Raw genomic sequence first — 26,327 nt, 5'->3', positions numbered from 1 at the left:
TTGGGGTATACGGAAAGTATTTCAGCTAATTTGAAAATAAAATTCTGATCAATCATGTTGCGAAACAAGTGAGAAAGCCAGCACACATGTTTAAGGGTCAATGACGTGATCTAACGCAGTGTCAGGTGCTGTAACCAGTCATTTCCCCCCCATAAAAATCTGATTATATACAGGGAAATAAATACAATCCACGTTTACATTGCAACACTATGGTATAAAACACATTTTTACATAATTTGTCAAAACCTTTGAAAAAAAATGGTTGTATTTAGAATATGTTCTGGTCAAAATTGACGAAATATGTAAATTTAGAAATACTAAGAAAAAAATTAATTTGATGGGGTTTTTTTTAAATTAAGTAATTATAAGTCGACTTAAATACACTGTAGTTGGATGAAGTATTTAATATTTTTCAATTTTTGTGGTTACACCATTTGACATCTTGCCAACCCTTATTAGTCACTGACCCTCAAACAGACAGTCAAGCTAAAGGTAATGAATAGATGATCAAAGTAACGACTAAACAGTTGATGTAGTTAAAGAAGGCTACTGACTAAATAGAACTCAAATAGTTGACAATGGCTGAAAGTATGGTTGAAACAGTTAAGGTTAACTAAAGTAAGTTAGCCTAACAAAGGTTGAAATAGTTAACTATTTCAAGGTGTATCACTTTCACCGTTATTTTAACTAAAGGTATGGTACCATAACGGTTAAAAAAGTTTGCTAAAACTTTAATTGATAAACCTTGAAATTGTTAACAACCTAAAAGGATGTTAGCCTACCGGATTAACGGTCGAAATAGTGAGCCCAAGTAACGTTCATTGATAAACGGTTGAAATAGTTAATGTTACCTAAAAGGCTGTTGGCCTAACGGATAAACGGTTAGCTAAATATAATGTTAACGTAAACGGTTGATATCCATTAACGATATTTCCACTGTATCTACGGTTGAACCGTTATTATAGTCTGTCAAAAAAACAAAAACAAATTTGCCATATGATGTAAAATGTCAAAATGTACATCCTGCATTTTGTCCAAAAATGCCACAGAATAGTGCGTCGATCATTCTGATAGCAGTTTGTTCAAAAACGTAAACTAAAAACAACACTGTTATGTGACAATGCGAACAATGGGAAAAAAAAAAAAAAAAAAGTCATGGGTCGTAAAATCCAAAAATGGCAACAGCAAAAAAATGTTAAAATAGTCCGTTGATAATTGTGATAGCATCGAACAATGTAAAAAAAAAATATGCAAGAAAAAAAAAAGGCTAAATCCTTGTACAAATATGTGAAAACTTCGTAATAAATCTGTTTCTGATTCTGACGTAGGGGCTTTCCAAAGACATAGTATTACACTTCCATAAAGTTGGAGGAATTGCCAGTTCAGAAAATGTATCAAAATAGAAGCAGCTGAGATCAAGTCATATTAATTTTTAATCTCTAGCTCCATATCTGATTCTAAATTTTCCCATAATAGCAACCATGGGTAGTGTCTTTCGTGAGACTAAGCCTTTCTGTTAAATATATAAAGCTTGTATAACAATGTATATTTTGGTTTTGTGTACTTATTGTATACTCTCTCCCATTTACATTTGTATATAGCTTTATATTAACTTGAGTTTATGGTGTTCTTTTCCTTATTTTATTCAACAGGATTTTAAAACACTGATCAATTGAATAAAATACTCTATGTCAACAAACATATTTAAATTCAGTACAAACACATTTTGGACAGTATTGTAAACAATACAGCACATCCATGATGTCAAGTATTACAGAGTATTTTCTCTGTTAATTATCTGAGAAATGTGCAAAAAAAGCAAAACACACAAATGTAGAATGGTTTTCAGGGCACAATACACAAGTTCAGATTGCAGAGAAAACTACTGATCAGTGCAGGAAACTTAAATTATTCATTATCCATCTGTTTCAGCAGCTCTAGAAATTTAAGATGCAGGAGATTAAGAGGTCCTGAACCAGGCTAATATTGGCCAGTTCATCCTTTTCACCTTTATCAAAATTGCATGGGTCTTTGCTCATTTCACTTGTGTGCATGAATACTTTATGTAAATGCACATTAGGTCCTGTGGGTCACCCTGTTGTCAAAAAAACACCTGATATTATTTTCCTTTGTTTGGAAAAGTTCAGGTGTGACTGTCATTTTCTGCTCTGATGAGAAGAGAGGAAAACAAGTTTAAACATTTAGATAATTGGCACAAAGTATCAGCTGCATCATCTTCAGAAAACAAATATCTTTCTGACACTCCAACCTAAGTATCTCTTTAAAAAACAGGCACAGGACAGTCTGATTTTTTCTTGCTGGTCTCAGGTCAGTATACTTCCCTTAAAGATGTGATGGTGAGCGATCGGGAGAGTTCTGTGACGCTGGTGTTACGCCAAGCATTAAAACTGACTGTCCTGTTTCTAGAAACCATCAGGAAGCCGTTGGAGCTGAATCGTCCGGGGACGTTTCCCACATCGAGCCAGACGAAAGCAGCCACAGAGGCAGACTGGAGGATGACGGTGTAGCTGCTCTGATCCTCCTGCACCTTGGCCTGCAGGAAACACACTCCGTTTAGAACAAATGAACAAATTGTTTTGGTCCAACAAAGTGTAATTTGTCTAACTGACAATGCGTGTTCGGTGGCCTTGGTACCTTTGTTTACTTTCTGTTTAATTAAATCTTGTTAACTGTTTCCTTTCTGCATGTGTATTATTTGGAATTTGCACCTTATTGATAAACTGTACTATTTAGATTTTTCACTGCAACTGCTGCACAACAATCTTCCTCAGGATAAATAACATTTTTATCTCCTTGAATTTTTCACCTTTTCACTATCTAGCCAAATTTCCTATCTGTATCTCTACTGTGACTATTTAAATAAAAGGTGAAAATGCCACAAAAATGAAGTCAGATCAGTATTTTAAATAAGTGTTTAATGTGGACGATAATTTGTCTCTCTCTGAATAAGGAATAAAAGGTGTAGCTCACTAGGTTTATAATCAGTCCCTTCCATTATATATATGAATACATTTCCCTAAAATAAGTAAATGTGGAATTATTATATTTCTATTTAAATTTCTTTATAGATTTTTTTGGCTAATTTCAGGATGTTTTTAATAGCCATATTTATTTATTTATGCATTTTCTTTGATTGAATATTGACTTGAATGGCATTCCATACTTTTTCACAATTCAGATTTAAGGACTCTTTCATCACATGCATTATTTTAAATCTGTGCATAAATAAATAAATAAAAGTTTGTATTTTACTGTGATGTTGGGTCTCTGGAGTCCCTGAGCGTCTTTGGGAGAGGATAGGAAGTGGTGGTTGGTGGGACCCTGCTGGCCGCTGCTGTCCTCAAGGTGAAAGGTGAGCAGGCAGGTGAGGCGGGTGCAGCGTCCACATCCTGCCAGCAGGGCGGCGACTGGCTGTTTAAAAATGACCACAGCGCTGCCTCCGGGGATCATGAGCGGGTCTGACTTCAGAGTGCACACTGGATCCAGATCAGACCAGGAGTACACAGACACCTGAGCAACAAGAGAGTAGACTCGTTTTTGCTCATGTGCCAGAAAAATTACCATTTCGTCACCCTGTTAAAATAATCGCCTAACTAATTTTTTCAAGTTTTGCAGGAAACACAAAAAACTTCACCAAAAGTGTAACATGACATTTATTGATCATTTCACTCAATAAGGATGTAACAAAGGATGGCTATTGGCATAGTAATAACACTGTGTGTAAATTATGTAACTTAAGAAAAATAAATGACTTAGGCAATTTTTTTGAACATGCCTTTGTGACTTAAGCAAGATATGGTAACACTTTATTTTGAAGGTGTCTACATAAGAGTCACACAAGCCTGTCAGAAACATGACATGACAAGTATCATGAGCATTAATGTTACTTCAAAGTGTCATAAATGTTCATGACACATCCCATGTCATGTTTATGACATGCTCATGTCACTCTTATGTAGATACCTTCAAAATAAAGTGTAATATAGTGTTACCATATCTTCACAAAGACATGTTAAAAAAATTGCCTAAGTCACATTTTATTTTGACTTAGGCATAATAAATCCGCTTAAGTCACACACTTGACATAGGCCATTATCTTAAAGGGATAAAATCACATGATCTGATCAACTGAGGATGTAGGCAATTTTACCATAGGTGGTCGGCGTCATGAGGATTTAGGCAAAAAAAAACAATTTTAACAAATAATGACTTAGGCGATTATTTTAACAGTGTGACGATATAATATATACAAATTAATATATTGTATTTATATTATTTTACTTATATTCGAACAGTGGAGTCATCCTGCACAATGAATATAATGTACAGACCCAGTTAACAGCTGAGACATACCACAGCCCAGAGCTTCAGGTCGTGACTCAGGTCTGAGACGGCGTAGATGAACAGCATGTCGTCATCCTCAAAGCCGACCGGCAGAACAGCAGCAAAGAAGTTTTGTGCAAAATAATGCAGCATTTTCCATTTCCCACCAAACTCTGGCAAACACAGACACATAAGAACATTATATGATTGTTCTTGCATCAGTGAAGGCAAGTACAACAGTAGTGGAAGAAGCATTCAGGTCATTTACTGAACTAAAGGCACTAATACAACACTGTGAAAATACTCCATTACAAGTCCTGCAGTTCCTGTGCAGTGCATTGTTTTACTATTATACATGTGGATTTTGGAATTTTACTGCTTTTCTTTTCTCCCTTCCTCTCACACTCTATCTACCCTATTCTACTCCGTTAATCTGTTCTGTACAACATCAATTGCATGTCTGTCCATCCTGGGAGGGGGATCCCTCCTCTGTCGCTCTCCCTAAGGTTTCTTCTTTTTTTCCCCCGTTAAAGGGGTTTTTGAGGAGTTTTTACTTGGCCCGTGTGAGGGTCTAAGGACATAGGGTGTCGTACCCTGTACAGCCTGTAAAGCCCTTAGACGCAAATTTTTGATTTGTTATTCTAGGTTATATAAATAAAATAAAATTTAATTGAATATTGCTGCATTAATTATGTCACTTTTACTGCTGCAGATGTTTATGGTCGTGGTCTTTCTAACTTCTTCATATCCTGTTGGGTAATACAATTTAAAGAAATGCATCATATTCTATAAGACAATCATGTTTGTAGTGCTGCTGTCCTGTGAGAACCACGTATCTCTAAAAGGTCTTTGGCGATGATGCATTTTTCAGCTGAGATTTGTAAACAGATCATTTAGCTTGAGGATAATTTTGTCAACACATTAAGGAACTTTAACTTTCAGTTTATCACAAAAATTCTAAATTGTCACATCTGGAGATGGTTTTTTACTGTAATCTATGAAGTAACTAAAGCGTTCAAACAAACTTGGACTTAAATACGGTTAAATAGAGTAAATGTAATTAGTTACATTTAGCACTGATTCTCAAGTAAGGATAAGCACAGCATATTTGCCATATCCCTACAAACAGGAGTCCAAAATATAAACAATTTCATCATAAAAATGTTGGAAAAGGTTTCAGCAAAAGATGAATGTAAAAATGTGTCTGCTGAGTCAGCGTTTACTCACCGATCGATGACCAGGAAGGCGCCTGCCAAATATCATTGAGCTGCCAGTAGAGAGCGCCCATAGTGTGACCTTTGCCCTCGATGATCTCACTCTGACTTCTGCGATAAAACTCAGTCTGTGCCCTCACACACTCAGCCTGCATGACCTGGACACGACACACAGTCATTACGACAAGCAAACAGTGTTTAAGTGATCGGACATGAAGCAACTGCAGTTTGTGTGATTAACCTGAGTGATGTAAAGAGTGTCTGTGAATCTTTTCAGGGGATCTGTGGAGTTCGGCAGGTTGAAGTGTATCGCAGCCTGCAGCAACATCTGCTGGTTCCCGTCCTCATGGTGTTGACGATGGGAAGTGAACTTACTGTTGTAACTCCAGTCTTCCTTTATGGAAACCTGAAACAAAAACAAAACAGACGAAAGCTTTATATCACCTAGTTTGACAAGTGTCAAACAAAATCCTCTTTCTAAAGCTAGTGGTTTTATAATTATAAATATTTCACCATCTTTCATATTTTACCTTCTTAATTTTTTATCCTACCGAGATTTCTTGATATTGCAGTGGTGGAAAGTAACTGATTATATTTACTTTAGTACAATTTTGAGGTACTTTACTATTAGGTATTTCCATTTTCTGCTACTTTATGCTTCAACTCCACTACATCTCAGAGGCAAACATTTACTTTTTGTTCCATTTATTTGATTTGATAAAGGCGACTTTTCATATTGACAGTAATAATACAAAATGTAACAAACAAATTGTGCTATTATATATCAATAATACTTTATAGATCCCTATGGGGAAATTCACAGGTTACGCAGCAGTGAAAACTTGGTTTCTTTCTCAAAGCAATTATGCAGTCAAAGAAATCTGACCATTGTGGCATCTTTGTTCCTTAGTCAGTGAAAACCAAATAAACAAATGAAACTTAAAAAAAATTAGCACAAAAGCGACCCCAACATGCCTGCTGACAAATTTAAAGAGGATAGGATCCCTCAGATTTTAGATACAAATCTGCTGGTAAAATGTGGAAATGTTTGTTCATTCACCGGCTGCAGAGTGGAGAAGGAAGGCCAGGACTGGAAGCCGTACTCAGAGGAGAAACGTGTTCGAGGGAAAGTCCTCCAGTCCCAGCAGTCCAGAGTGTAGCTGTAGAAATGTGTGTCCCCATAGTGAGGGTCGTAGGGGTTTGCTGCCACCCAGCCTTCCTGCTCCGACTCAGCTCCGTTTGTTGGGCTGGAGACGAGGAACGGCCGACTCTGGTCCTCCTGAGGCAGATATCAAGGGCTCACTTCGTTTCATTACATTACATTACATTACATGTCATTTAGCTGACGATTTTGTCCAAAGCGACTTACAATAAGTGCATTCAACCTGAGGGTACTAGACATAGACCATAGGAATCAAGTAAGTGCATAACTTTAAGAGCTAACTGTCATCACTACAGGAGTGCTATATGTTAAAGAGGACAAGAAGAGAAGAAGAGAAAAGAAGAAGAGCTTTTAAAAAAAAAAAAAAAAAATCTATATATATATATGTTAGGTGACCATGACTTAACCGAGGTATTGTTGGAAGAGGTAGGTCTTCAGCGTGCGGCGGAAGATGTTCAGGCTTCATAATCTTTTGTTTCTACAGACTTCTTACATCATTATTAACACCATGTAATTATGATTCTTTAACAACATACATGGCTGAATTTTTCTAATGAAATATCTATTATATATCGTCAGCAACCACCACTCTTGTGTTCCAGTGGCACATTGTGGTAATCCGCATTTATAGTGTTGAAAGGCTCATTGATCATTAAAACACCTGTGCATTATGTTAGCACAGTTGAAAACTGTTTGTGCTGATTTGAGAAGCAATAAAATAATCCTTTCCTCAGGCTGGTTGAATATCTAGAGGTAAAGTTGGAGATTTGAACAGGTTAAAATTATTATTTCTACCCTGATCAATGTCTTTATTCTATTTTTGATTCATTTTGTAACTAATTTAATGAACAGTTTGTTTTCATGCAAAACAACACAGACATTTTCTGGGTGACCCCAAACATTTGAGCGTGTAAATCCTAACAAGTTTTCTTCAACATGACATATGACTTGACCATCACCTCCTGAACTATCGCCCTGATATTGTCCACATACAGCTTCACGTAATCTTTCAGGTAAGTAGGCCTCTGGGAAACTGGGATGTTGAACCAGTCTGTTGCCAGAGCAGCTTCGTTTTCATTGTTCCCGCTCCAAATTATTATGGAAGGATGAGAGTTTAGGCGCTGAACCTGACAGGTAAAAGCACAAGAGTACATTCACCGTCAGTTGCAACAACAAACTTTATAGATGCTTAAACCAGCTTCAAATGCTTTTGCTTAGCAGAAGCTGTGCTCAATATTTCTGTTGGCATCTTAAAACATGCTTTGGCCGAGTTAATTTGCCATGTAAAATGTGTTTTGATAAAACATACCAAAAAACACTGAATATGAAGTACCAGTTTTCTTAATATTTACATGTGGTTTTATATCATCTCTACTTATGACATCTTCTAAAATAAATAAATAAATAAACCGCTCACCTGTTGGATGACCTCTTCTCTTACGGTCTGTATGAAGTCCTCCTCGGTGGGATACATAGCACAGGCAAACATGAAGTCCTGCCAAACCTAAAGATGCAAATCTAATCACTTTAAACATCCATCTGTTCGACAATATGTTCATGACTCACAGTGGTGTCAGAATCACACAGAAATATAGTCATCTGTCCTAAAATGTTCCACATTTCTTCAGTAATTGAATGCAACACTGAGGGGGAAATGTATTTTTGGAACAACTATTTATCTTCCTGATTTACTGTATTGTTGATTTTTATTGACATCAATCTGTTTAAATATATGTCACATCTGTGTGTCAGAGCCTTAACAATACAGCATTTTATACATGGTTGTCTGTAGCAGTGACGTGCTAAAAATGAAAAGTGCTATCATGTACCGTACAGGAAATTCAACAACTCCCGATAGTACAAAGATCATAAGTCAATTACACAATAAAACAATAAACTTAGATCAATTGTGCAAGCAGCTCTGGCATAAAATATATTAAATCAATGCTTTATTTTTTTAAGGCAACTTATTCGGTTTATAAATGCATCAAAATGCGAGTTCTGTTGAGTGCATACTGTATACAGGGTTCCCTATGTGTCCTTTAACAAATGCTATAACACTGACAGTTGATTTCACTGTAACAGTGTTATATCTCTTAAACAGAATAATCAAGTAAATAATATTCTTACAGGCCAAACCCTGTAATTTAAAGCTGAAAAAAATCAATCTGATGAAAACACAAAAGAGCAAAGCTGCAATAAATGAATGATAACTGTTTAAAAAAAAAAAAAAAAAAAAAAAAAAAGAGGCCAACAATGTGCTTTTCCCACATTTAGCATCAATAAATAAATCACAGGACCTGTAACCTCCTTAGTTGTTGAGCTGTTGTTGTGTTAGGATCACAATTTCCATTAACCCCAGTTTCTTCCTGATTAATGTCTCCTGTTTCATAGCTAACAAGAAAATGTGTTATTTTTATGCTGATGATGGTCTCGTGTTTAATAACTAATGTAATAAGAAAATTATATATTTTTGTGCTGATGATAAGTCTCTTGTTTCATATTATTGTAACAAGAAAGTTAGTTATTTTTATGCTGATGATGGTCTACTGTTTCATAACTATTGTAATAAGAAAAATATATCCTTTTGTGCTGATGATGTTCTCCTGTTTCATAACTAATGGCAAAAAGTAAATAATTTCAGGTTTGTTTCAGTTCAAATATTGCAGGTAGCCCCTGTTACTGTCCATACAAAGATTCAGCAATGTGTTGTGTTTCATAGAGAGATTTGGTCACATTATGATATTATTTTTACATATGCGGTGGTAGTTATTTTGATAACTCAAGTAATATTGATATAACTAAAGGATGCCAGTAGTTACCATGATTCCCATCTCATCACAGATGCTGTAGAAAAGATCCTGTTCATACACTCCTCCACCCCAGACCCTGAGGGCGTTCATGCTAGCATCTACAGCGGACTGCAACAAGTTCCTTAAACTGCAGGACAAACAGAGAGCATGCAGATTGTGTCATAATATATTCATAACTGAAAGATATTCAGTAGTTCAAACAAAAACCTATCCTGTGATTCCAAATCCTGACAAACACACAGAAGAGGCAACAGTTTGTCTAAGAATATTATCATTATTAATGATCAATATTCTCCTCACTAGGCTGAACTCAAAAGAATCAAGCAAAAGGTGCAGAGAGATTTTTTAAAAAGCTTTTCAAACTAAACCTACACAGCAGGAGTGACTCGGTCCTGGAAAGAGTGGGCTGGGATCCAGTTGGAGCCTTTGAGGAAAATTGGTTTCCCATTGATGCGGAAATAAAAGCTCAAGCCGGGAGAGCCAACCACTGGCTCCTGGACAAGCTCCACTGTGCGAAAATACACCTGCAGGAGACATTTTCAACAAAACACTGAAACACTTCAATGACAAAGAAAGCACTCATGTCTATGAATGAATCCAGTTTAAGGGTCCATAACAACACCAGAATGTTAACACACAGGCTGGATCAGGAAAAAAAAAACTTCTCTCCGTTTTACTGCTGCAGCCCCACCTTGTGTTTTACATTCGTAAGACATTTATAAATGATTCTTTACATCAAAACCATGGCTGTTTCCGTGCATAACAATTTGAGCTGCATAACAAATTATTTATTACTTTATAGGCATCGTATTAGTAATCTAATATCCTGTTAGATGTCAAATTAAGCAGCTAGAAATTAAACAACAGCTCCATCTTCATAACATATGTCATGTTTTCAGATTGAAAAATTGAAGGTGACTCTACTGTTGCACATATTTTACAGTTCATTATTAACTTAATACGTCAATAACAATTGAGGAGAATGTAAGTGAGCTCTGACCTTAGACTCTGTATTCAGGATCATGAATCCGTCCTGAAAACCACTGACAGTGAGACGGTAAAAGGGTTGGTCGCCGTGTCCGTTGGGCCACCACAGCTTCACCTGGCTACTCTGGAGGAAGAAGAAAAGCTCTCAAAACTTCTGCACAGTTGTTTAGAAACTGATTTTTCACAATTGAGACACTAAGGAGAGCCATGTGGTCACTACACACTCATAACAGTATAGAGGAGAGTTAATCTTAACTGGACAGACATTTCAAAACAATTCACTGTACTACTGACACACAGGTGAATATTTCTTCCCAACTTCAAACTGAAAATCTAAAAGCAGTTTCATCGAACTGTATATCGTACCTTGCTGATGTGTAAAGTGAAGCTGTTCTTGGCCTTCCCAGGTAGAAACTGTGTCTGGACGATCTGCTCTGAGCCGAGCTCAGGTATGGAGAGGGTGATTTGGCCTTTTGTTGTCTGAACCGCATCAACAAGAAGCTCAACCTGAACTCTCCACTGAGAGAGGCTGAAATCTGGACAAACAGATGAAATAGACTTTAAATAAAAAGACAAAAAAAACAACACATTTAATTTATTCACATAGGGTGAATGGAGTGAGAAAAAGAGCTGCTGGCAGAAAAAGAAAAATGGAATAACTTTTCATTTGTTCTGGAAATGTGAAAAAGAAATTAAAAAAGAAAAGTCTAATCTACAGTCAACTGCCAAATTATTAGGTATACTTAGCAAAAACTAATGAAGTCTAATAAAACAGTCCTGCAATAAGTCCTTCATGAAGGTTATATATAAGGTTTTTTTTTATGGCATTAAGTATACAAAAAATAATTACCGTAAATTTTTGTGTTTTTTTTTTTTTACATAGAAAACATCAGTGTCTCTTACTAAACAAACTGGCATGTAAAGGGTTAAAGTATTTGGTATTTGTAAGTTATGATCAGGACTGAAGTGTAAAAATTGTAATAAATTATACTATAAAATGTTTTTATAGCAGTTTCAGGAAGGGGATATTTTTTATTTTTTTAAATCTGACATTGCACAACATTTTTTTATTGCTAATAATTGTTATATCGTGGACTGTGAAAAACATCTCCCCTAAATATTATGTAAACATAAAGGCTAAATAACAGAAACTCTTGTGGAAAAAAGCATCCTTGTTCATTTTTAACAGTATTTCTTATTTTTTTAAATTAACCAAAACAACGTGTTGGTGATAAAGGTTAAATGAGACGTACTGTACAGAGGAACAGAGGAAACCTGGATGAGCTGCAGGACATCAAACGCCTCGAGCCGAACTCCTTTCCACAGCCCCATCGTGGGGAACGATGGTCCCCAATCCCAACTGAAAGAGCTTTGCTCCTTTAACCAAAAAAGAGTATTTACATTTTAGATTAGCGTTAAAATATCGCTGCTGTTAAAAGATGTCACTGTGTTATTATTTTTACCCACCTGAAAATGTAATAATTTCCCAGTATTATAATAAGGTATTACATAATCACTCAAATATTATCACAATATGAGACAGGAGAATTTACGACATTATTGTGTGATATTATCGATCCGGTTAAGTGACATTTTTATTGCATTCTCAAGAAATTATTCAATTATTGGGTGTTACAGATTTATTGGATAAAAACTTTTCTCTTTTGACTCAATTTTTTTACTTATTTTACTTTATTACTTTCAGGTTACCAGAGGAGCAGTAAAACGTGGCAGGACGTACTTACTTTTCTGATGAAGTTGACGTGACATTCCCCCTTCTGGACATCTGGAGGACATTCAGGAGGAACACTGTAGGCAGAATGAGCTCTCCTCCGCTCAGACGCATAAAGAACAGGAGACAACAAGGTCACTTTCAGCACGTTATCCCCATCCTTCAGCAGGTCTCTGACCGAAAAGTCCTACACACCAAAAACAGATTTTAAAAAAGGCACAAAAAAAGCACATATTAAAATGCGTACAGTGCATCGCGAACCTCTCCCATTTTATTTCATATAATTTACTCTCCTCCAAATATTTTTTTAAGTATTATATTTTTAAGTCTGGCTCCCTGAGCTACCTTGAAGTTGACATAGAACAAATATTTACCTATTTTAAGTCTGCAATAAATATTCTCTTCTTTAAAAAGTTGAAAGGAAATTAAAATAATCATTCTTGGCAAAATATACAGTCAAAATATGTTAAAATGTTTTTTCAGAACCACATTCATACTACTCGTAGTCAATATGTGGTTGCAAGAAAGTGAAAACCAGTGCAACTATTTTTTTTAAATTAAAGGTTCTTCGGATATTTTTAAAATGTATTATTAATAAATGATTCTTTAAAAAATATATATATGTTAATACTCAGCAATTGACTGACACTGAACATATGGTATTGACATTCCTTTAGCTATAACTATAGAATACATTGTTGGCATATTGTTTAATAATGTAATTTTATGTGCAAAAAGATTCCAGCTCAAAAGTTTAGTATATTGGCCATCATGTCTGTTATCTGTGAGTTTTTACAATCTAAAATCAATATCAGACTAAAAAAAAATCCCATATCAGTTGGGCTCTAATGTTAAGTTCAAATTTCAACTAAATCCAGTGAAAGCTATTGGTGAGACACATAATACATAACGAAAAATTATTAAGTTTAGCTCAGATGGCCAAAAATGCAAATAAAAAGTATTTGGAGTAGAGCGGTAGGATTTTGCAAGATTCAGTGAATTTAATAAAGTTTTCCAATGATTTTTTTTTTCCAAGAAGATGAACCGGGAGGTCACAGGTGAGTAGGTATCGAATGACCAATATTTTTGAATTAACCTACATATCTACGAAACATGTTGTCCGTCTTCCCAATAATGACTCCATTGAGCCAAATTGATGCTACAGTGTCGACACCATCAAAGACAAGCAGCACCTTCTGTTTGGTTCTGTTAATGCAGAGAACAGTTCAGTCAGGAAGAGGACAAAAAAAAATGGTAACAAAAAAAAAAAAAAAGAATCATCACACTGACGTCAGCTGGGTGGAGCCGGTAAATGTAGTCGTGTACGTCCAGTTGTCGAAGGAAATCCACCGATAAGACACATCATTGAACCTGAAATATGGGTCCTGAAATTAGATGTAAGGAATATGTTTTACTAGAAATGACAGGGTGTGGCTGGCATTGTATTCACATTGTGAGTCTGAGTGTGTGTGTGTGTGTGTCATCTTGGCAAAATGCAGAGCTCGAGGGAACTTTCTGTAGCGGGAAGTACCACACTTTGCCAAGTGTTTATCAGCCTGTAGACAGATTTTTATCACCGTCAGAATTGTGCAAGATGCAGTCATGGAACTTTACAGGTGTGTGGTACAAAGCAAAGTGAAGGCTGAGTTCGCAGATGGATGTGGTTGAGAAAGGGGGGAAGGGGGGGGGGGGGGGGGGGGCATAAAATAAATAAAATAATAATAATAATTTATTTTAATTAAAAAGCATTTTCATGGGTTTTCAGGGAATGTAGACCAATTTCTTTATTTTATATATTTGTTCATAAATACTATTTTGGGGATTTATTTTTTTCATTTAATGAATGCATTTTAGTTCTTTTAATTTCTTTTTTACCTATTGATTTTTATTATTTTTTTTATTAATAAATAATAAACCTCCATTAAATTCCATTAAAGTTTTTTTTAGTTAAGGAAGTTGGAGAGTTTTCTCAACCCACTTCATCCTGGACAGTATACAGCAACAAAATACTGATATACTTAATTGAAATACCTTAAAATTGTGAAAGTGAAAGTGAAAATATAATGAAACCCAGCATCATGTCACAGCAAGATTCACAACAAGCTTTTTCTTTACAGAATACAATAAAATAAAGGAAATACACATTATATCTTCATATAGTCATACATTTGTCTACCTGGATGAGTCCTTCTTGTTGTAGAGCTGAATGAACACATCCAGGTATCTCTGCAGGTAGAGACACTGACCCGTTAGAGTTTGACAGACTCCATTTACCGTTCAGATTTAACGTTTCTGAACTAAATCCCGATAAAACTTCGAAAAACAAACACAAAAAAATACTAAAAACGCAAACAGGGTTGCCGCACAGAGTCATGGTCTGTGGTGTGTTGTTTCTGGCATGGTTATTCACGGAAACACTCTTCGAAAAGGCATATTTTGTTGTTTTCTGAACAGGCGCTTCCTTGTTTGTCATGTGACCCACTCGTGTCAGTCACGTCATCGAAGTGTTGGCGCGAAAAGGTTTGACAGCTTTGAATAGATTTTATTAAAAGAAAGTTTTGTGAAACATTGCTTTTTATTGAAAAGCATTTTTGAATCATATACTTTATATCATCAGTCTTAGGGAATGTTGTACAATGTATTTTATTTAATGGGGATTTATTTTTGTTAATGTAATGAATACATTTTATTTCTTTACATTTTGTTGTATTTATTAATAAATAAATCTCCATTAAATTATTATTTTAGTTAGAAAGTGGGAGTTTTCTCAATCCATATAAAAACACTTCATCCTTCAGTTTATCACAAATAAAGTAAAGAAATTATTTGGTAAACAAATACATCATTCAATGTACCAAAAAATATTGAAAATAAATGTAGCTATTAATTGATGAAATGGGACATAAATTGATATTTGTTTTAATTTGCTTCCTTATTTACCATGGTATTCATTACTACATTTGTTTATTTTTTTTAAAAGATTGTGCTGATGTTCCCTTTTATTTTCTCCCTGATTTTATTATGTTTCACAGATGTGTTTCATTAATTTGGTAATTTTTTTGGCAGGTTCCACTCTCCATAATTTAGCTCGGACACAAAAACATGCATAAAGACTTTCTTTTTACAAAAAAACATTCACAAGGTTTTTAAACATGATAGTGTATTAAGATATTATGCTTGGGTGTTTGGTTGAGAAATCTTTTATATTAATCACAGCCTTCCAACTTTTTGTAATCAGGCTGTAAACTATTTTTGGTATTACACATTCTTTAAAATTTGATGTGTAAATACACACATTAGTAATTATCTGAGGTCAACTTTAATACTAAATACACAAATTGAAAAAGTGAAGTAAAATAAAAAGCAAATATGAATTATGGTAGTTTTCTTTCCACTATTTTGAAAGAAGCAAAATAGTGACAAACAAGTGCATGAAAAAACAAAAAATGGGCCTCATGAGAAAAACATTTTCACATTCTTAACATTCTCTTAATATAGAATTCATAAAGAATTTTCAGAGTCACGTCAAAGTAATGGAATAAATAAATCAATACGTAGGACTCCGAGAACAGGGTCTGGACTGCTTGTAATTTGTGTGAGACCAAAATAAAAAAACAAGAACTGAATTGTACAGCAGTTCTTGCACGAGGCCCTGTGTATGACATTACTAAATTAAAGCAAAAAAACGAACAAGAACAAACACACAACTCCAATCCATTTTATTGTTGAAGTAACTTTATTGAAGGGAGAACTAAAAAGAAACAGAGCCACAAGTTGATTATCAACCATTAGCTTTGCATCAATATTTTAGGGCTACAAGAAGACAGTGTTCGAGTGGGCGTAAAACTAAAAGCTCATCTACTGGCTTCTAAATAACAAAAAAGAAATAGAAAGCTGTTGAGGGGAACCACATTTTTCCAACTGTTCAGCCGTACAATCCACTTAATTTGCAGAAACATATCAGATATAATAGCCTACCTTTATTAACATGCATAAAATACAACATTGAAGTTCTTATATTTTGTTTCCTTAACATTGATATATACTGCTGTGCTTCTCTGTACACACACTTTGATAGTGGAATAAGATACACGTCTTTCCTCAGGTAATAGATTCCTATACTAAAGATCAGAAGAACATACCGACACCACACCAGCCCCAGGAGCCACCAAACAGTTTTCCAAATCTTTCAGATTATTCCCAGTTTCAGATTTTCACCACTTTCAAATAAAACGCAGCAGAATTTTTTACCAATTTTGAAACTTTAAAATTTACAGGTATGGCAGAAGACAGGCTTCTCTATAAGTGCTCTGAGAGATCCAGCGTTCAGTGAAGTAAGTATCAACCGCACAGGATCCACCGAGACAAACTGGATCATCGTGGGGTTGATATCATTGTCGCATCAGATTCTACTAAGTGTGTGCAGAGTAAATGACTAACATCACCAACTCTTACTGGTGCATGCTCAAGCTGAGTGTTCAGAACCATGGTGATTTATTTATTAATTTTTTTAAACTTCTTCAAACAAAATGGGAGTCGAAACTTCACAGAAACTGGCATGTATCCTAGAGAGAAAACACTATCTTCTTATGAGCGCGCAGGTGGAAAAACGAGGGGGTAAAATGTTCTGATTGACCAGAAAAAAAAAAAAAGAAAAGAAACAAAAAGGTGAAAAAGAAAACCAGAATCCCGGATTTTTTTTGTTTGAACCAGCAACAACATTTTCCACCAGCTTTCCAAATGATGCCATCACATAGCGTATTTTTGTGTCCAGTCTTTTGCCATTCTGGTGTATCTGCAAAGAGAGAAAAGGGAAAAAATTAACACCCGAGACTCTAAAACCAAAACAGCAGCACCTGAACTCAGCAAATGTTTGAGCACAAAAACTATGACGTGCATGCACTTGAGCACAATGCTTTTAAAACCCAGGAAAGCTAAGTTAGCATCCTAAAAACAATGATAGTTTATAAATAAACTGAATATACTCAATTTTCTTGATTTACAGAGAGTTAAATATATTTATTTGAAAAGTAAGGATATGTTTTTGTTGCAACGCCAAACCTTTTCATGCTGGAGTTAGTGGCTACATTCGCATGCAAAGAAATGTCTGCTTCTCGGCTACAATTCTTGTTACAATAATATGCTGCATTCATATAGTGTCAGAATATGGAACATTTTTTTTTTGCAAATGCCCCCTCAAGTCAGAATAACAACAACTCAGAAAGTCATCAAAAGTTGGGTAAACCAAGTTGACGTCATATTGCGCAGAAACATGGCGGACAAAAGTAAATATTAGGCTGATGGTTAGACATTTACATTAATTTCGACTTTTGTATTTAACCAGTTAAAATAAACTGATAAAAGCCTTATTCCAAATGTTGATCTGGCCCAGAAGGAAGCAAAGTTACATGTCGAGTAGACGTCGAACACATACAATACAATAACACAGAAGATTACAAACGCTACAATAGATTATAATCCACATCCATATGAATGCAATGCGAACATTAAATTTGTACAATGGTATTAGGGTTGCAACTGTTAGTTGCTGCCGGTATAAAGTAACCTTAAAAAAGTCATAGTAAGACAATATTTTAGTTGTTTTTGTATTGTGCTGTTGAAACACTGAGTAATAAAGTACAACACATTTTTTGTAGCATCTGTTGTTTCCACATTACGACTTAAAGTTCATGAAACATGCCAAAGTAAACGCAATTGTAGGGATAGTATGCTAGGAGTCTAGTTGGGATCAACAATAAAGATAGAAAAGTAAAATGCCACGCCCGGCCAGTAAATCTTAGCAACACACTTGCCTGATCATAAAAAAGCATTAAGCACATTGTTAGCAACATTAACATTGAACCATGTAGATGAGACTTCTTCTTAAAACGTATATAAATATCAAAGTGTCTGGTTATTAGTTGATTTGATTTATTTGGCACAGTTCTGAAAGAAAATAACAAAAGTAATAATAATAAATTATACATTATAAATTCCAAAAAGAAAAATATCTGGAGAAAGAAAGAAAAAAAAAAAAAAAAAAAAAAAAAGACCTGTCTGGGTTACATGGGTTAGATTTCAAATCATAGCCAATAAACGTTTTATTCAAATTATTGACCCATCACTTTTATATTAGCTTCCTATTTATTATAATCAACCCACTCTTGTATCTCCTGCTCTACGTTATATTCGAATGGCAAGATAGTTGTTTTCTTTTTAAAATATCTACTCGTTTCCATCTACCGGTTTCTTAAAATTAACCAAAAAAAAACAAAAAAAAAAAAAACAAAACAACAATCAACCAACCAACGCAAAATCAAACAGCATATCCACCTTGCTACTTTTTCAAACCATACATGTTTCGATTCATTTCATTTAAGTGGTGTCTGTATGTCAGCCCACTTTCATAATGTACTGAAATAGATTTTTAAGTCTTTGGATAATCAAATAAAGACAGGAACAGACTTGTTGCCTTTTTCCTGATACATTAGATGATAGCATGGTGAATCAGTTGCCAGCAGTGTTACTTTTAGTTTGTTTTGTGAAGTTTCACAATGGTCATTTTAAAAGAAAAGCCCTTTCAGTCAAAGAAACCTGTTGAGCTTCAGACATTTAAGTTCATGAATGTAGTTTCTGGCAGCCACATGTTGGTGAGTCCTCAAATGCACCACCAAGAGAATTTTTCAAAACGGCCCCTGCTGACAACTGCTTTACCCCGCAACAACTAACAAATAAAAGCAACCCATTATTAACTGTGATGGATCACCCATCTCAAGTCTCTACATGTTGATTTTCCACTCAAACTATCAAAAGGAACGTAATACTGACTTGTGGTACATGTTGGAAAAGGGTCAGCAATGTCAAATCATGTACAATTTGTCAAATGTATTTTATGATATTGATTTTGCTACAGTGTTTGTGAGAGCACACTTATTTTCATGCAATGCAGAACTCTCTTGTACCAGTAATAATCATACTAGATCTTCATTTCTTTGGCCTGTATTGGCAGGAACCACTGACTGACAAGAAACTATTTTATCTGTGGGCAGGACAGGAGATAGGACCCATGACAAATATTCAGTTAACTTGTTTATGTATAACAACAGGCTCCATCTGCATTGTATCAATGTGCATGTAAAAATAATTAAACTCAAGATCTGAGCAGATTAAGACAAAGCTAACTAGATACTCTATATGTACACATATACAACCAGATTAGTACAACCACTGTAAAGTCAGTGAGACCAAAGCATCACCACAACAGCCCAAACCCATAACACCAACCAAGATGCAGCACTGGCTCCCGATCTTACCCTAAAGCATGGCATACTTTGCTGTCCACTCCTGAGCTAGTTTATTGTACCTGACAGAGTGAAACTAGGTTACATACTAGACTCAGGTGACACTCATTTAAATCATCCAGGCGTCTAAAGGTCGGGTAGGTTGTTATGGATATAATTTTTTTTTTTAAACCCGTAGTTGCCAGTTTATTTTGGTACATTTCGCTAAAAGTAACTCATTCTAACAGTTGTTTAATAAATCATGAAGCGGCTGTTGGTATTGATGCAACTCTACGATCATCCTGGACGTTTGAGTTTGTTAAAATAGGTTGCATTATTCTTTTAATTTTGTCGACCTCATTCACATCAGTGAGAGTAGGCTAAATAGCAGAAATGTCTCTAAAATGCGATACAATTAACAGCAACACTGTCAGACTGCACTACTTCAATTCAACACAAAATGATTTAATGGAAGACCGCTGCATTTTTTTACCGAAACGCACCTAATAAACTGGCAACTGAATGAAAATTGCAGAGCTGTGGTTATTTTAGAAGAGAAAAGAAAATGTGCTGCCTCATATAGAGAAAAGTGAAACCCAAACATATATAGAATATATACACTTACCTCGGACTATCTGTTTTGTAGATTCGTGCGATCTCTGGCACTAGTGGGTCATCAGGGTTTGGGTCACATAGGAGTGAGCAAATGGAGAGAAGTACTACAAGAAACACAAATATCCATGTCAGACAATTTTCAAATGAGCAATTAAAAGAGAAAATACTACTTCTAGCCCATTTACAACTCACTTTTGTCTCATTTCTTGGACACACAAACCTAGACTGAATGTATGACAATGTCTATGTTTCTACATGAGAATGTGACACATGACCCCGTTTATTGGTCATATTATTTTAGAAATTTGACTGCAAGAAAGCTGCAGGGATGGCATATTTCTTTAGGCCAAAAATGAGGTTTTTAGAGAAAATAAACTATTTGGCAAACAAACATTTATAGTACTTGCACATTTTATTAGGCAAGATAATCTTTAAAAAGGAACAAAACATTTGACTATTTGAAGCGTAAATGTTAGCGCCAGAAGTGAAAAGATTAGGGTATAAACAAACTACACCGGGATCTTACTGTTGTGAAAGTTAAACACAAAATCAAGGAAGGTGACAACATTTAAACAGGTGATCCTTACTGGTTTGCTACGAGCTACAAAAGCACCAAAACAGTCAATCAATTGAAGATTGTGGTCAAGTACATTGTGTTCTTTTAAGACAGTCCATACCTTTAGAAATAGTAAGTGCAGGAGACCACTGTGATCTGAGAATATCCAGACAGATACTGCCATTACTGTTAATATTTGGGTGGTAAATTCTTGTTGTAAATGCAACCTGAAAGGAAATAAAAAGTCAAAATGTGAGGATAATGCTGTGTCACACATCAGGTAAATGTTATGCCAGTCAAATTCTTCAACACAAGGCTTTTGACGTTTGATGCGCATGACTATCATTCACTGGAATGACAGGTATTACTCCAAGAGGGTTGTCAACAGCTAAAATGTGTTGATGCCAAAATGCTGGTTCATTTCAGAAGAAAGGTTTCTTTGTCGTTTCTCAGAAACTCATTTACATAATATTTTCATAAAGTAAAGGGTGTTACACATTCAAAATGTTTGACCAGTTTGTGACATTAAATAGAATATGAATACAATATCTCAATGCTTGACAGGTGAATGGCAACATCTCTTTAATTACCCCCAATTAATCAAAGCAAAAGAAAAGGGACACCTTGTTTCAGGTGTGACTCAGCTTACCTTGGGTGGTTTGAAGGGGTAGTCTGTGGGAAAATGAATAGTCAAGAAGAAAACACCTCCCTGATACGGACTGTCACTCTGAAAGTAAGGATGACATCAACATATTTCAGCACAGAATAATCTAAAACCTCCTGTCCACAGCTTCCCATTATCAAGTCAAATTTTAACCTTTATCACGTGAATACATTTAAAGCAGGCAGGAACACAAACGACAGTGACAAACTCCCAACACCATGCTGCTGAGAAGTACAAAGAAAGCAGCAATTATGTCATAAATTATGTACTTACAGGTCCCATGATTGTGGCTTGCCAGTGAAACACTACGGAGAACAGAAAGTAAATGTTAGGAAACAGGGAAAGGTCACAGGTATGTGATCTAGCAGGAACTAGGCCTCTAAACTGTCTTAATACAATTGCATACTTTATACGGTTTTATAGCCCAAGTGGTCATGTTTTAGTTTTACACTAGAAATCATGACTAGTATAAAAAGTTCCCAGCACTATACCTACATCCATTTGTGCTTTCAAAGTAAACTTACACTACAATACACTGCTGTTTCTCTTAAAGTCCAATATTTTGAAAATCTATTTACATGTGTAGCGTATTCAGTTTTAGCCATGTATAATTTTGTTTGCCATTTTACTCCAACCCAAAACGATTCATTAAAAATAAGGGGTCATCAGCAGAAAATTAGTTCCAAACACAAATAATTGTTTGGCTCATTTTTAAAAGCAAAAAGTGTTCAAAAATCTTAATGAATTGGCATTTGCTTTTGTCTGGTCAGTACCGAAATATCAATAAATCAATTCCCTATCTAACTTTATCCTAACGATGACAAAGCTGCTGACAGGGAAAAGTTCAAAAGTGTGGGCTCACTTTACTAATAAAAGCTGAATCTTTTCACATCTTTTCAAGCCTTTATTTTCTTGCACCAGAGTACAATCAATAATAGTGTTGAAAAGTATCGGTATCAATAAGAAAGATCAGTATTGATATCAGTGACAATAAATCTCATGATACCGATACCAATAAGTCATATGATTGAAAACTGACAACTGGGTTTTGGACTGTTGGTCAGTTGAAGATGTCACTTTGGTCTGGAAATATTAATTTTCCTAGCATTTTAAACACGAAACAATCAAGATTAAAGAAAATGGCAGCTATGCAATGGATGATGAAAATAAATACTAAAACTTTGGGCCAGCACAGAGACACTTACTGTCATCACCCACTGGGCCTGCTGAGCACTGTGCTGGAGGGTCACGAGCCAGGTCTTGAAGCTCCTGTAATGAAAAGAAGGTTAGAATAATCAATTACAGCAATCTTCACAGACAAAAACAATGACCGGAAATCAATGTGGAAGACTGAGTAGCACTTAACATCTGGGTAGAAATGTAAAAACACGGAGACACTGGGAAAAGGAGAGGCTACATGAGAAGTCATGTGCTTCATAGATTTCAAAACACTCTCACGGCCGGTGTTGTTATCATCTGCCCTTCCCCTCCAAGTTCAACCAGCTAAAGGGAAGGGGGGGCACTTTGTTATCTACTCCCCCAAGTGACCAGCAAGATGACACCTCGTCTACTACAGCCTCCCCTGTTAATTTTAGGTCTTCAGCTACTTTAGAGTGAGCCACTGCCCCACCCTGGCCTCTCTCCTCTGACAAGCACCATTTCACAAGTTTATGCATTTCCCTGGAAGAAGACCCCAGTAAACAGCAGAGTGAAACCATGGTGGGAACTGTTACTCCAGCCCACTTACACTGCTGCCAATTTCCTCCATTTAACTGCCAGATGATGATGTGCTCAGAACAAACACGACCACATACCAAGGAAGTGTATCATGAACACACACACTGCTCTAACACAGATTCAGTGAATGATATGAGTCATGGGTTCTGGTAACGCCGAGTGTGCCCGCTGTTAAAATAAAAATGTTTCGCCAGACACACACAACCAAGGCTCTTTTTAAGTGGTCAAATTCAAGCACTTTTCAAGGACTTTCAAGGTCCATTGTCAAGCTTTTCCAGTACCTTATAACGGTTGTAAGTTTTATGTTTTAGATGAGTACTTACATGATAAAAGGGGTAATTTCACTCAACCATACCAACAGTCATGGTGTTACACTTTTAATAACCAAAGTACAGTTTGCTAATCTCAATATTCAATTTAGTATTTTTCTAATTGAACGTGTGATTATCTATTGTCAGATTGCAAGAGAAATACAGTAAGAATTTCAAGCACTTCATCCAAAATCCAAACACTTTTCAAACCTTGAAAATACAACATTAAAATGTAAGCATTTTCAAGGATTTCCAGCATCCGTATGAACCCTGACAACGTCAGTGTGAGGCTCCAGTAAAGGCTTTGTATTATCACCAGAGAGCCTTCAATCATATGTGTGTGTTTACGTAAAGCACTGAAGTGTTGGGCAATTCATGCGGCCTCTTTCTTCCGTCATTCATTTCGACGAACAAATAATTGTAACCGAAACTGCTCATGTTAGCTAGTTAGCTTAGCATAATGGTGTTAGCCATACAGACATTGAGACATGTTCAGGCTCAATAAAAACAATTAATTAAACTCGAAACACACCAAATAATAGTACACACAAACTTCACCGAACATGTTTCACCGCCATGTTTCACAGGATATGAAGAAGAGCAATGTGGGAGGCTAGTGCAGCTAGCCCCGCTAACTCCACGGTTCTCTCACCTTGTTGATCCTTTTCAGAGCCATCCTCTCTCGAGGTTCTCGTCTTTGATTAGAAAGGTTTCCGATCCGAGCAGTGAGGGGCAACCGTGGTATGCCAGGGTTATTACGCTATCCGTTAAATAATAATTGACGCTGGGTCAACTCGCCTTGGCCTTTCTTCTCGAGCTAGCGCAGTTAGCCAGCGAGCTAAAACTACGTCAGCGCGGAGTTGGTGACAAAGATAGCTGTCGGTGTTTAACGACAGACGTTAAACGACCCTTCGGTGACTCTCACTTCCCCCGCTAGCTTCGACGTCTTAATTAAGAGTTTTACTCTTATTTTACCCCCAACTGAGGCTGAGTAAGTGCGTGGTGCCAGGTGAAGTAACCCGGTCGGTGAAGGCGCTCTGCTCTCGGTCTCTGCCTGTAGCCGACTAGCGGCTGTCTGCGGGTATTTGAGCTTTCTGATGGCGGAGGAGGGGGCGGGGCTTCGGCTGAGTGACGGGGCGGCTGTGCTGGCAGGTTGGTTACAAGCTGCTGGAGAAATAAAAAAAAAACATGCAGGCAGACCGGTTAGGACATGTCAGTATTTAAATTAAATTGGGATGTTTTTTTAACCCTCTGATCCCCAAGTCGTTTCAGGGCTTTTTTGTGTGCTCTTTTTACTGTGGCCTTGTATTTCACTGCAATATAAATCCTGCACCCATGGCCAGATTAACACTTTGCTGTACCCTGGGCAACAATATTCAAGGGCCCCATCATCACGAACCAAGAATCACCGTAATCTGGCAAAATACAGAATAAATTACAGTAATATACAGTTAATATACTCAATGCATTAATAACTAACTGTCATCAAGTGCATTTTCATGTACAGATGTGCAAACGCTCATAGAGCTACAAATGCACCACTATGTCCTCTTGTCAAGGCCACTCACTCACATATGGTGTACATAGATAATAATAATAATAATAATTTAAAAATAATAATAATAATAATACATTTTATTTGGAAGGTACCTTTCTTGGCACTCAAGGGCACTGTACTAAAAGCTAGAAAAAGAAAGGGAAGGAAGTGTCCTCAATCTTCACAAAAAACAACACCTATTCCCAGCAGCACAAATGTATTGCATTGATAGAGCCATCACAGAGGAAGACAAGACACAAACAAAAATCAAGAATCTAGAATCAAGTAGCATTTTGGTCCTCAGCTCATTTAAACAGAAATCACCCTGTCACCTCAAAATTCATTTTTGAGCAACGGCTCCGATGGACAGTTTAACATATAACAGAGAGATAACCAGATATTTTTGCTTGTGCCCACACTGCCCTGGGCCCTTTAGAGGTCGTGGGCCCCTGGGCAATTGCCCAGTTGCCCATAGGGTTAATCCGGCCTTGCCTGCACCTCTATGGAATCAGCACAATCATGACAATAATGACTTGGAAACAACTAAAAAATATATTTTATGCAGCATAACACCGTTATGATGTCATACATCATAAAAAAGTTGAAATTCTCAGATAAATTATTTTTAAAATTTGAATAAAATAGAATCTATATATACAACACTTTTCCAGGTGCCCACTAGTGTCATGAATATACAGGAAAAAAAGGGTCTCCATATGCTGTACATTGAACTATTTATTTATTTTTACATCTTCTACTCCCAGCTGATCCTGTCCTCTCCTCTGTGCTCTGTGTAAACAGCCTGCAGTTCTGTCTGATTTTCAGTGAATATTTGTCAGGTGACCGTTCATCTCAGCAGAATTAATCACGGCTTCACAGTTGCGTTATGGAGTGCAGAATTTAATGTTTTTAACAGAATGTAGTTATTTTAAACAGTTTGTTTTGGGCGATGTTTTAAATGAGGCATGTACAAACTTTCCTAAGCTATGATCCGTTCAGGGAAAGTTAAAATGCCAATGATAATGTCTGTTTTTACAGTTATTTTCTCCGATAATGTTGTACACCTGCTTTGAGCTACATGTTATGTATGAAAGGTGCCAAAAAATATAGTAATATTTCCTTTCTTAAGGAAGCTCAGATCTCTGGACATCTGTAGTAAGATGCTGCAGATGTTTTATCAGTCTGTGGTGGTAGTGTGTTGTTTTATGCTGCAGTCTGCTGGGGAGGCAGCATCAGACACAGAGATGAAGGCGGTTGGACAGACTGGTCTAAAGAGCTGGTTCTGTGGTTGGAGCCAGGTTGGACACACTGGAGGAGGTGAGATGCACTTTCGAGATGTTCAAGGCCATCGTGAAATACCTGGATCATCCGCTAC

The 26,327-nt window shown here is 36.2% G+C and overlaps 2 protein-coding genes across 3 annotated transcripts; both read right to left on the bottom strand.

Moving 5' to 3' along the window:
* Positions 1 to 1,424: 1,424 nt before the first annotated feature.
* Positions 1,425 to 14,702, bottom strand: manba (mannosidase, beta A, lysosomal). Of its 2 annotated transcripts, XM_059353224.1 has the most exons (17): positions 14,429 to 14,702; positions 13,543 to 13,637; positions 13,353 to 13,458; positions 12,266 to 12,439; positions 11,774 to 11,897; positions 10,887 to 11,056; positions 10,534 to 10,644; positions 9,906 to 10,057; positions 9,543 to 9,660; positions 8,138 to 8,224; positions 7,680 to 7,847; positions 6,619 to 6,837; positions 5,800 to 5,964; positions 5,572 to 5,716; positions 4,375 to 4,517; positions 3,274 to 3,531; positions 1,482 to 2,554 (listed from the first exon to the last, which is right to left on the bottom strand). In XM_059353224.1, the coding sequence occupies exons 1-17, from the start codon at positions 14,624 to 14,626 to the stop codon at positions 2,330 to 2,332; spliced, it is 2,658 nt and encodes an 885-aa protein (XP_059209207.1). In that variant the 5' UTR covers positions 14,627 to 14,702; the 3' UTR covers positions 1,482 to 2,329. The 2 variants fall into 2 exon arrangements, with proteins under 2 accessions (XP_059209208.1, XP_059209207.1); XM_059353225.1 differs by lacking the exons at positions 13,543 to 13,637; positions 14,429 to 14,702 and having other exon boundaries at positions 1,425 to 2,554; positions 10,534 to 10,639; positions 13,353 to 13,515.
* A 1,267-nt stretch (positions 14,703 to 15,969) lies between these two features.
* Positions 15,970 to 24,473, bottom strand: LOC131988118 (ubiquitin-conjugating enzyme E2 D3-like). Its single transcript, XM_059353144.1, has 7 exons — positions 24,068 to 24,473; positions 22,573 to 22,636; positions 21,641 to 21,672; positions 21,353 to 21,430; positions 20,825 to 20,930; positions 20,158 to 20,251; positions 15,970 to 17,047 (listed from the first exon to the last, which is right to left on the bottom strand). The coding sequence occupies exons 1-7, from the start codon at positions 24,089 to 24,091 to the stop codon at positions 17,002 to 17,004; spliced, it is 444 nt and encodes a 147-aa protein (XP_059209127.1). The 5' UTR covers positions 24,092 to 24,473; the 3' UTR covers positions 15,970 to 17,001.
* Between the last annotated feature and the right edge of the window lie 1,854 nt (positions 24,474 to 26,327).

Source organism: Centropristis striata, chromosome 16, assembly GCF_030273125.1.
Source record: "Centropristis striata isolate RG_2023a ecotype Rhode Island chromosome 16, C.striata_1.0, whole genome shotgun sequence".
In the NCBI taxonomy this organism is placed as follows: Eukaryota; Metazoa; Chordata; class Actinopteri; order Perciformes; family Serranidae; genus Centropristis; species Centropristis striata.
This window is presented reverse-complemented; position numbering and strand designations above follow the sequence as displayed.

Bases quoted from the DNA above. Each gene is read 5' to 3' on its own strand.
- LOC131988118 (XM_059353144.1), bottom strand. From the start codon at position 24,091: ATGGCTCTGAAAAGGATCAACAAG. The intron at 22,637-24,067 runs GTGAGAGAACCG...TTTTCATTACAG, and splicing joins CTCTGAAAAGGATCAACAAG to GAGCTTCAAGACCTGGCTCG. The intron at 21,673-22,572 runs GTAAGTGTCTCT...TGTTCTCCGTAG, and splicing joins AGGCCCAGTGGGTGATGACA to TGTTTCACTGGCAAGCCACA.
- manba (XM_059353224.1), bottom strand. From the start codon at position 14,626: ATGACTCTGTGCGGCAACCCTGTTTGCGTTTTTAGTATTTTTTTGTGT. The intron at 11,898-12,265 runs GTAAGTACGTCC...TTTTGGTTAAAG, and splicing joins ACGTCAACTTCATCAGAAAA to GAGCAAAGCTCTTTCAGTTG. The intron at 9,661-9,905 runs GTAGGTTTAGTT...TTTGTCCTGCAG, and splicing joins GACCGAGTCACTCCTGCTGT to TTTAAGGAACTTGTTGCAGT.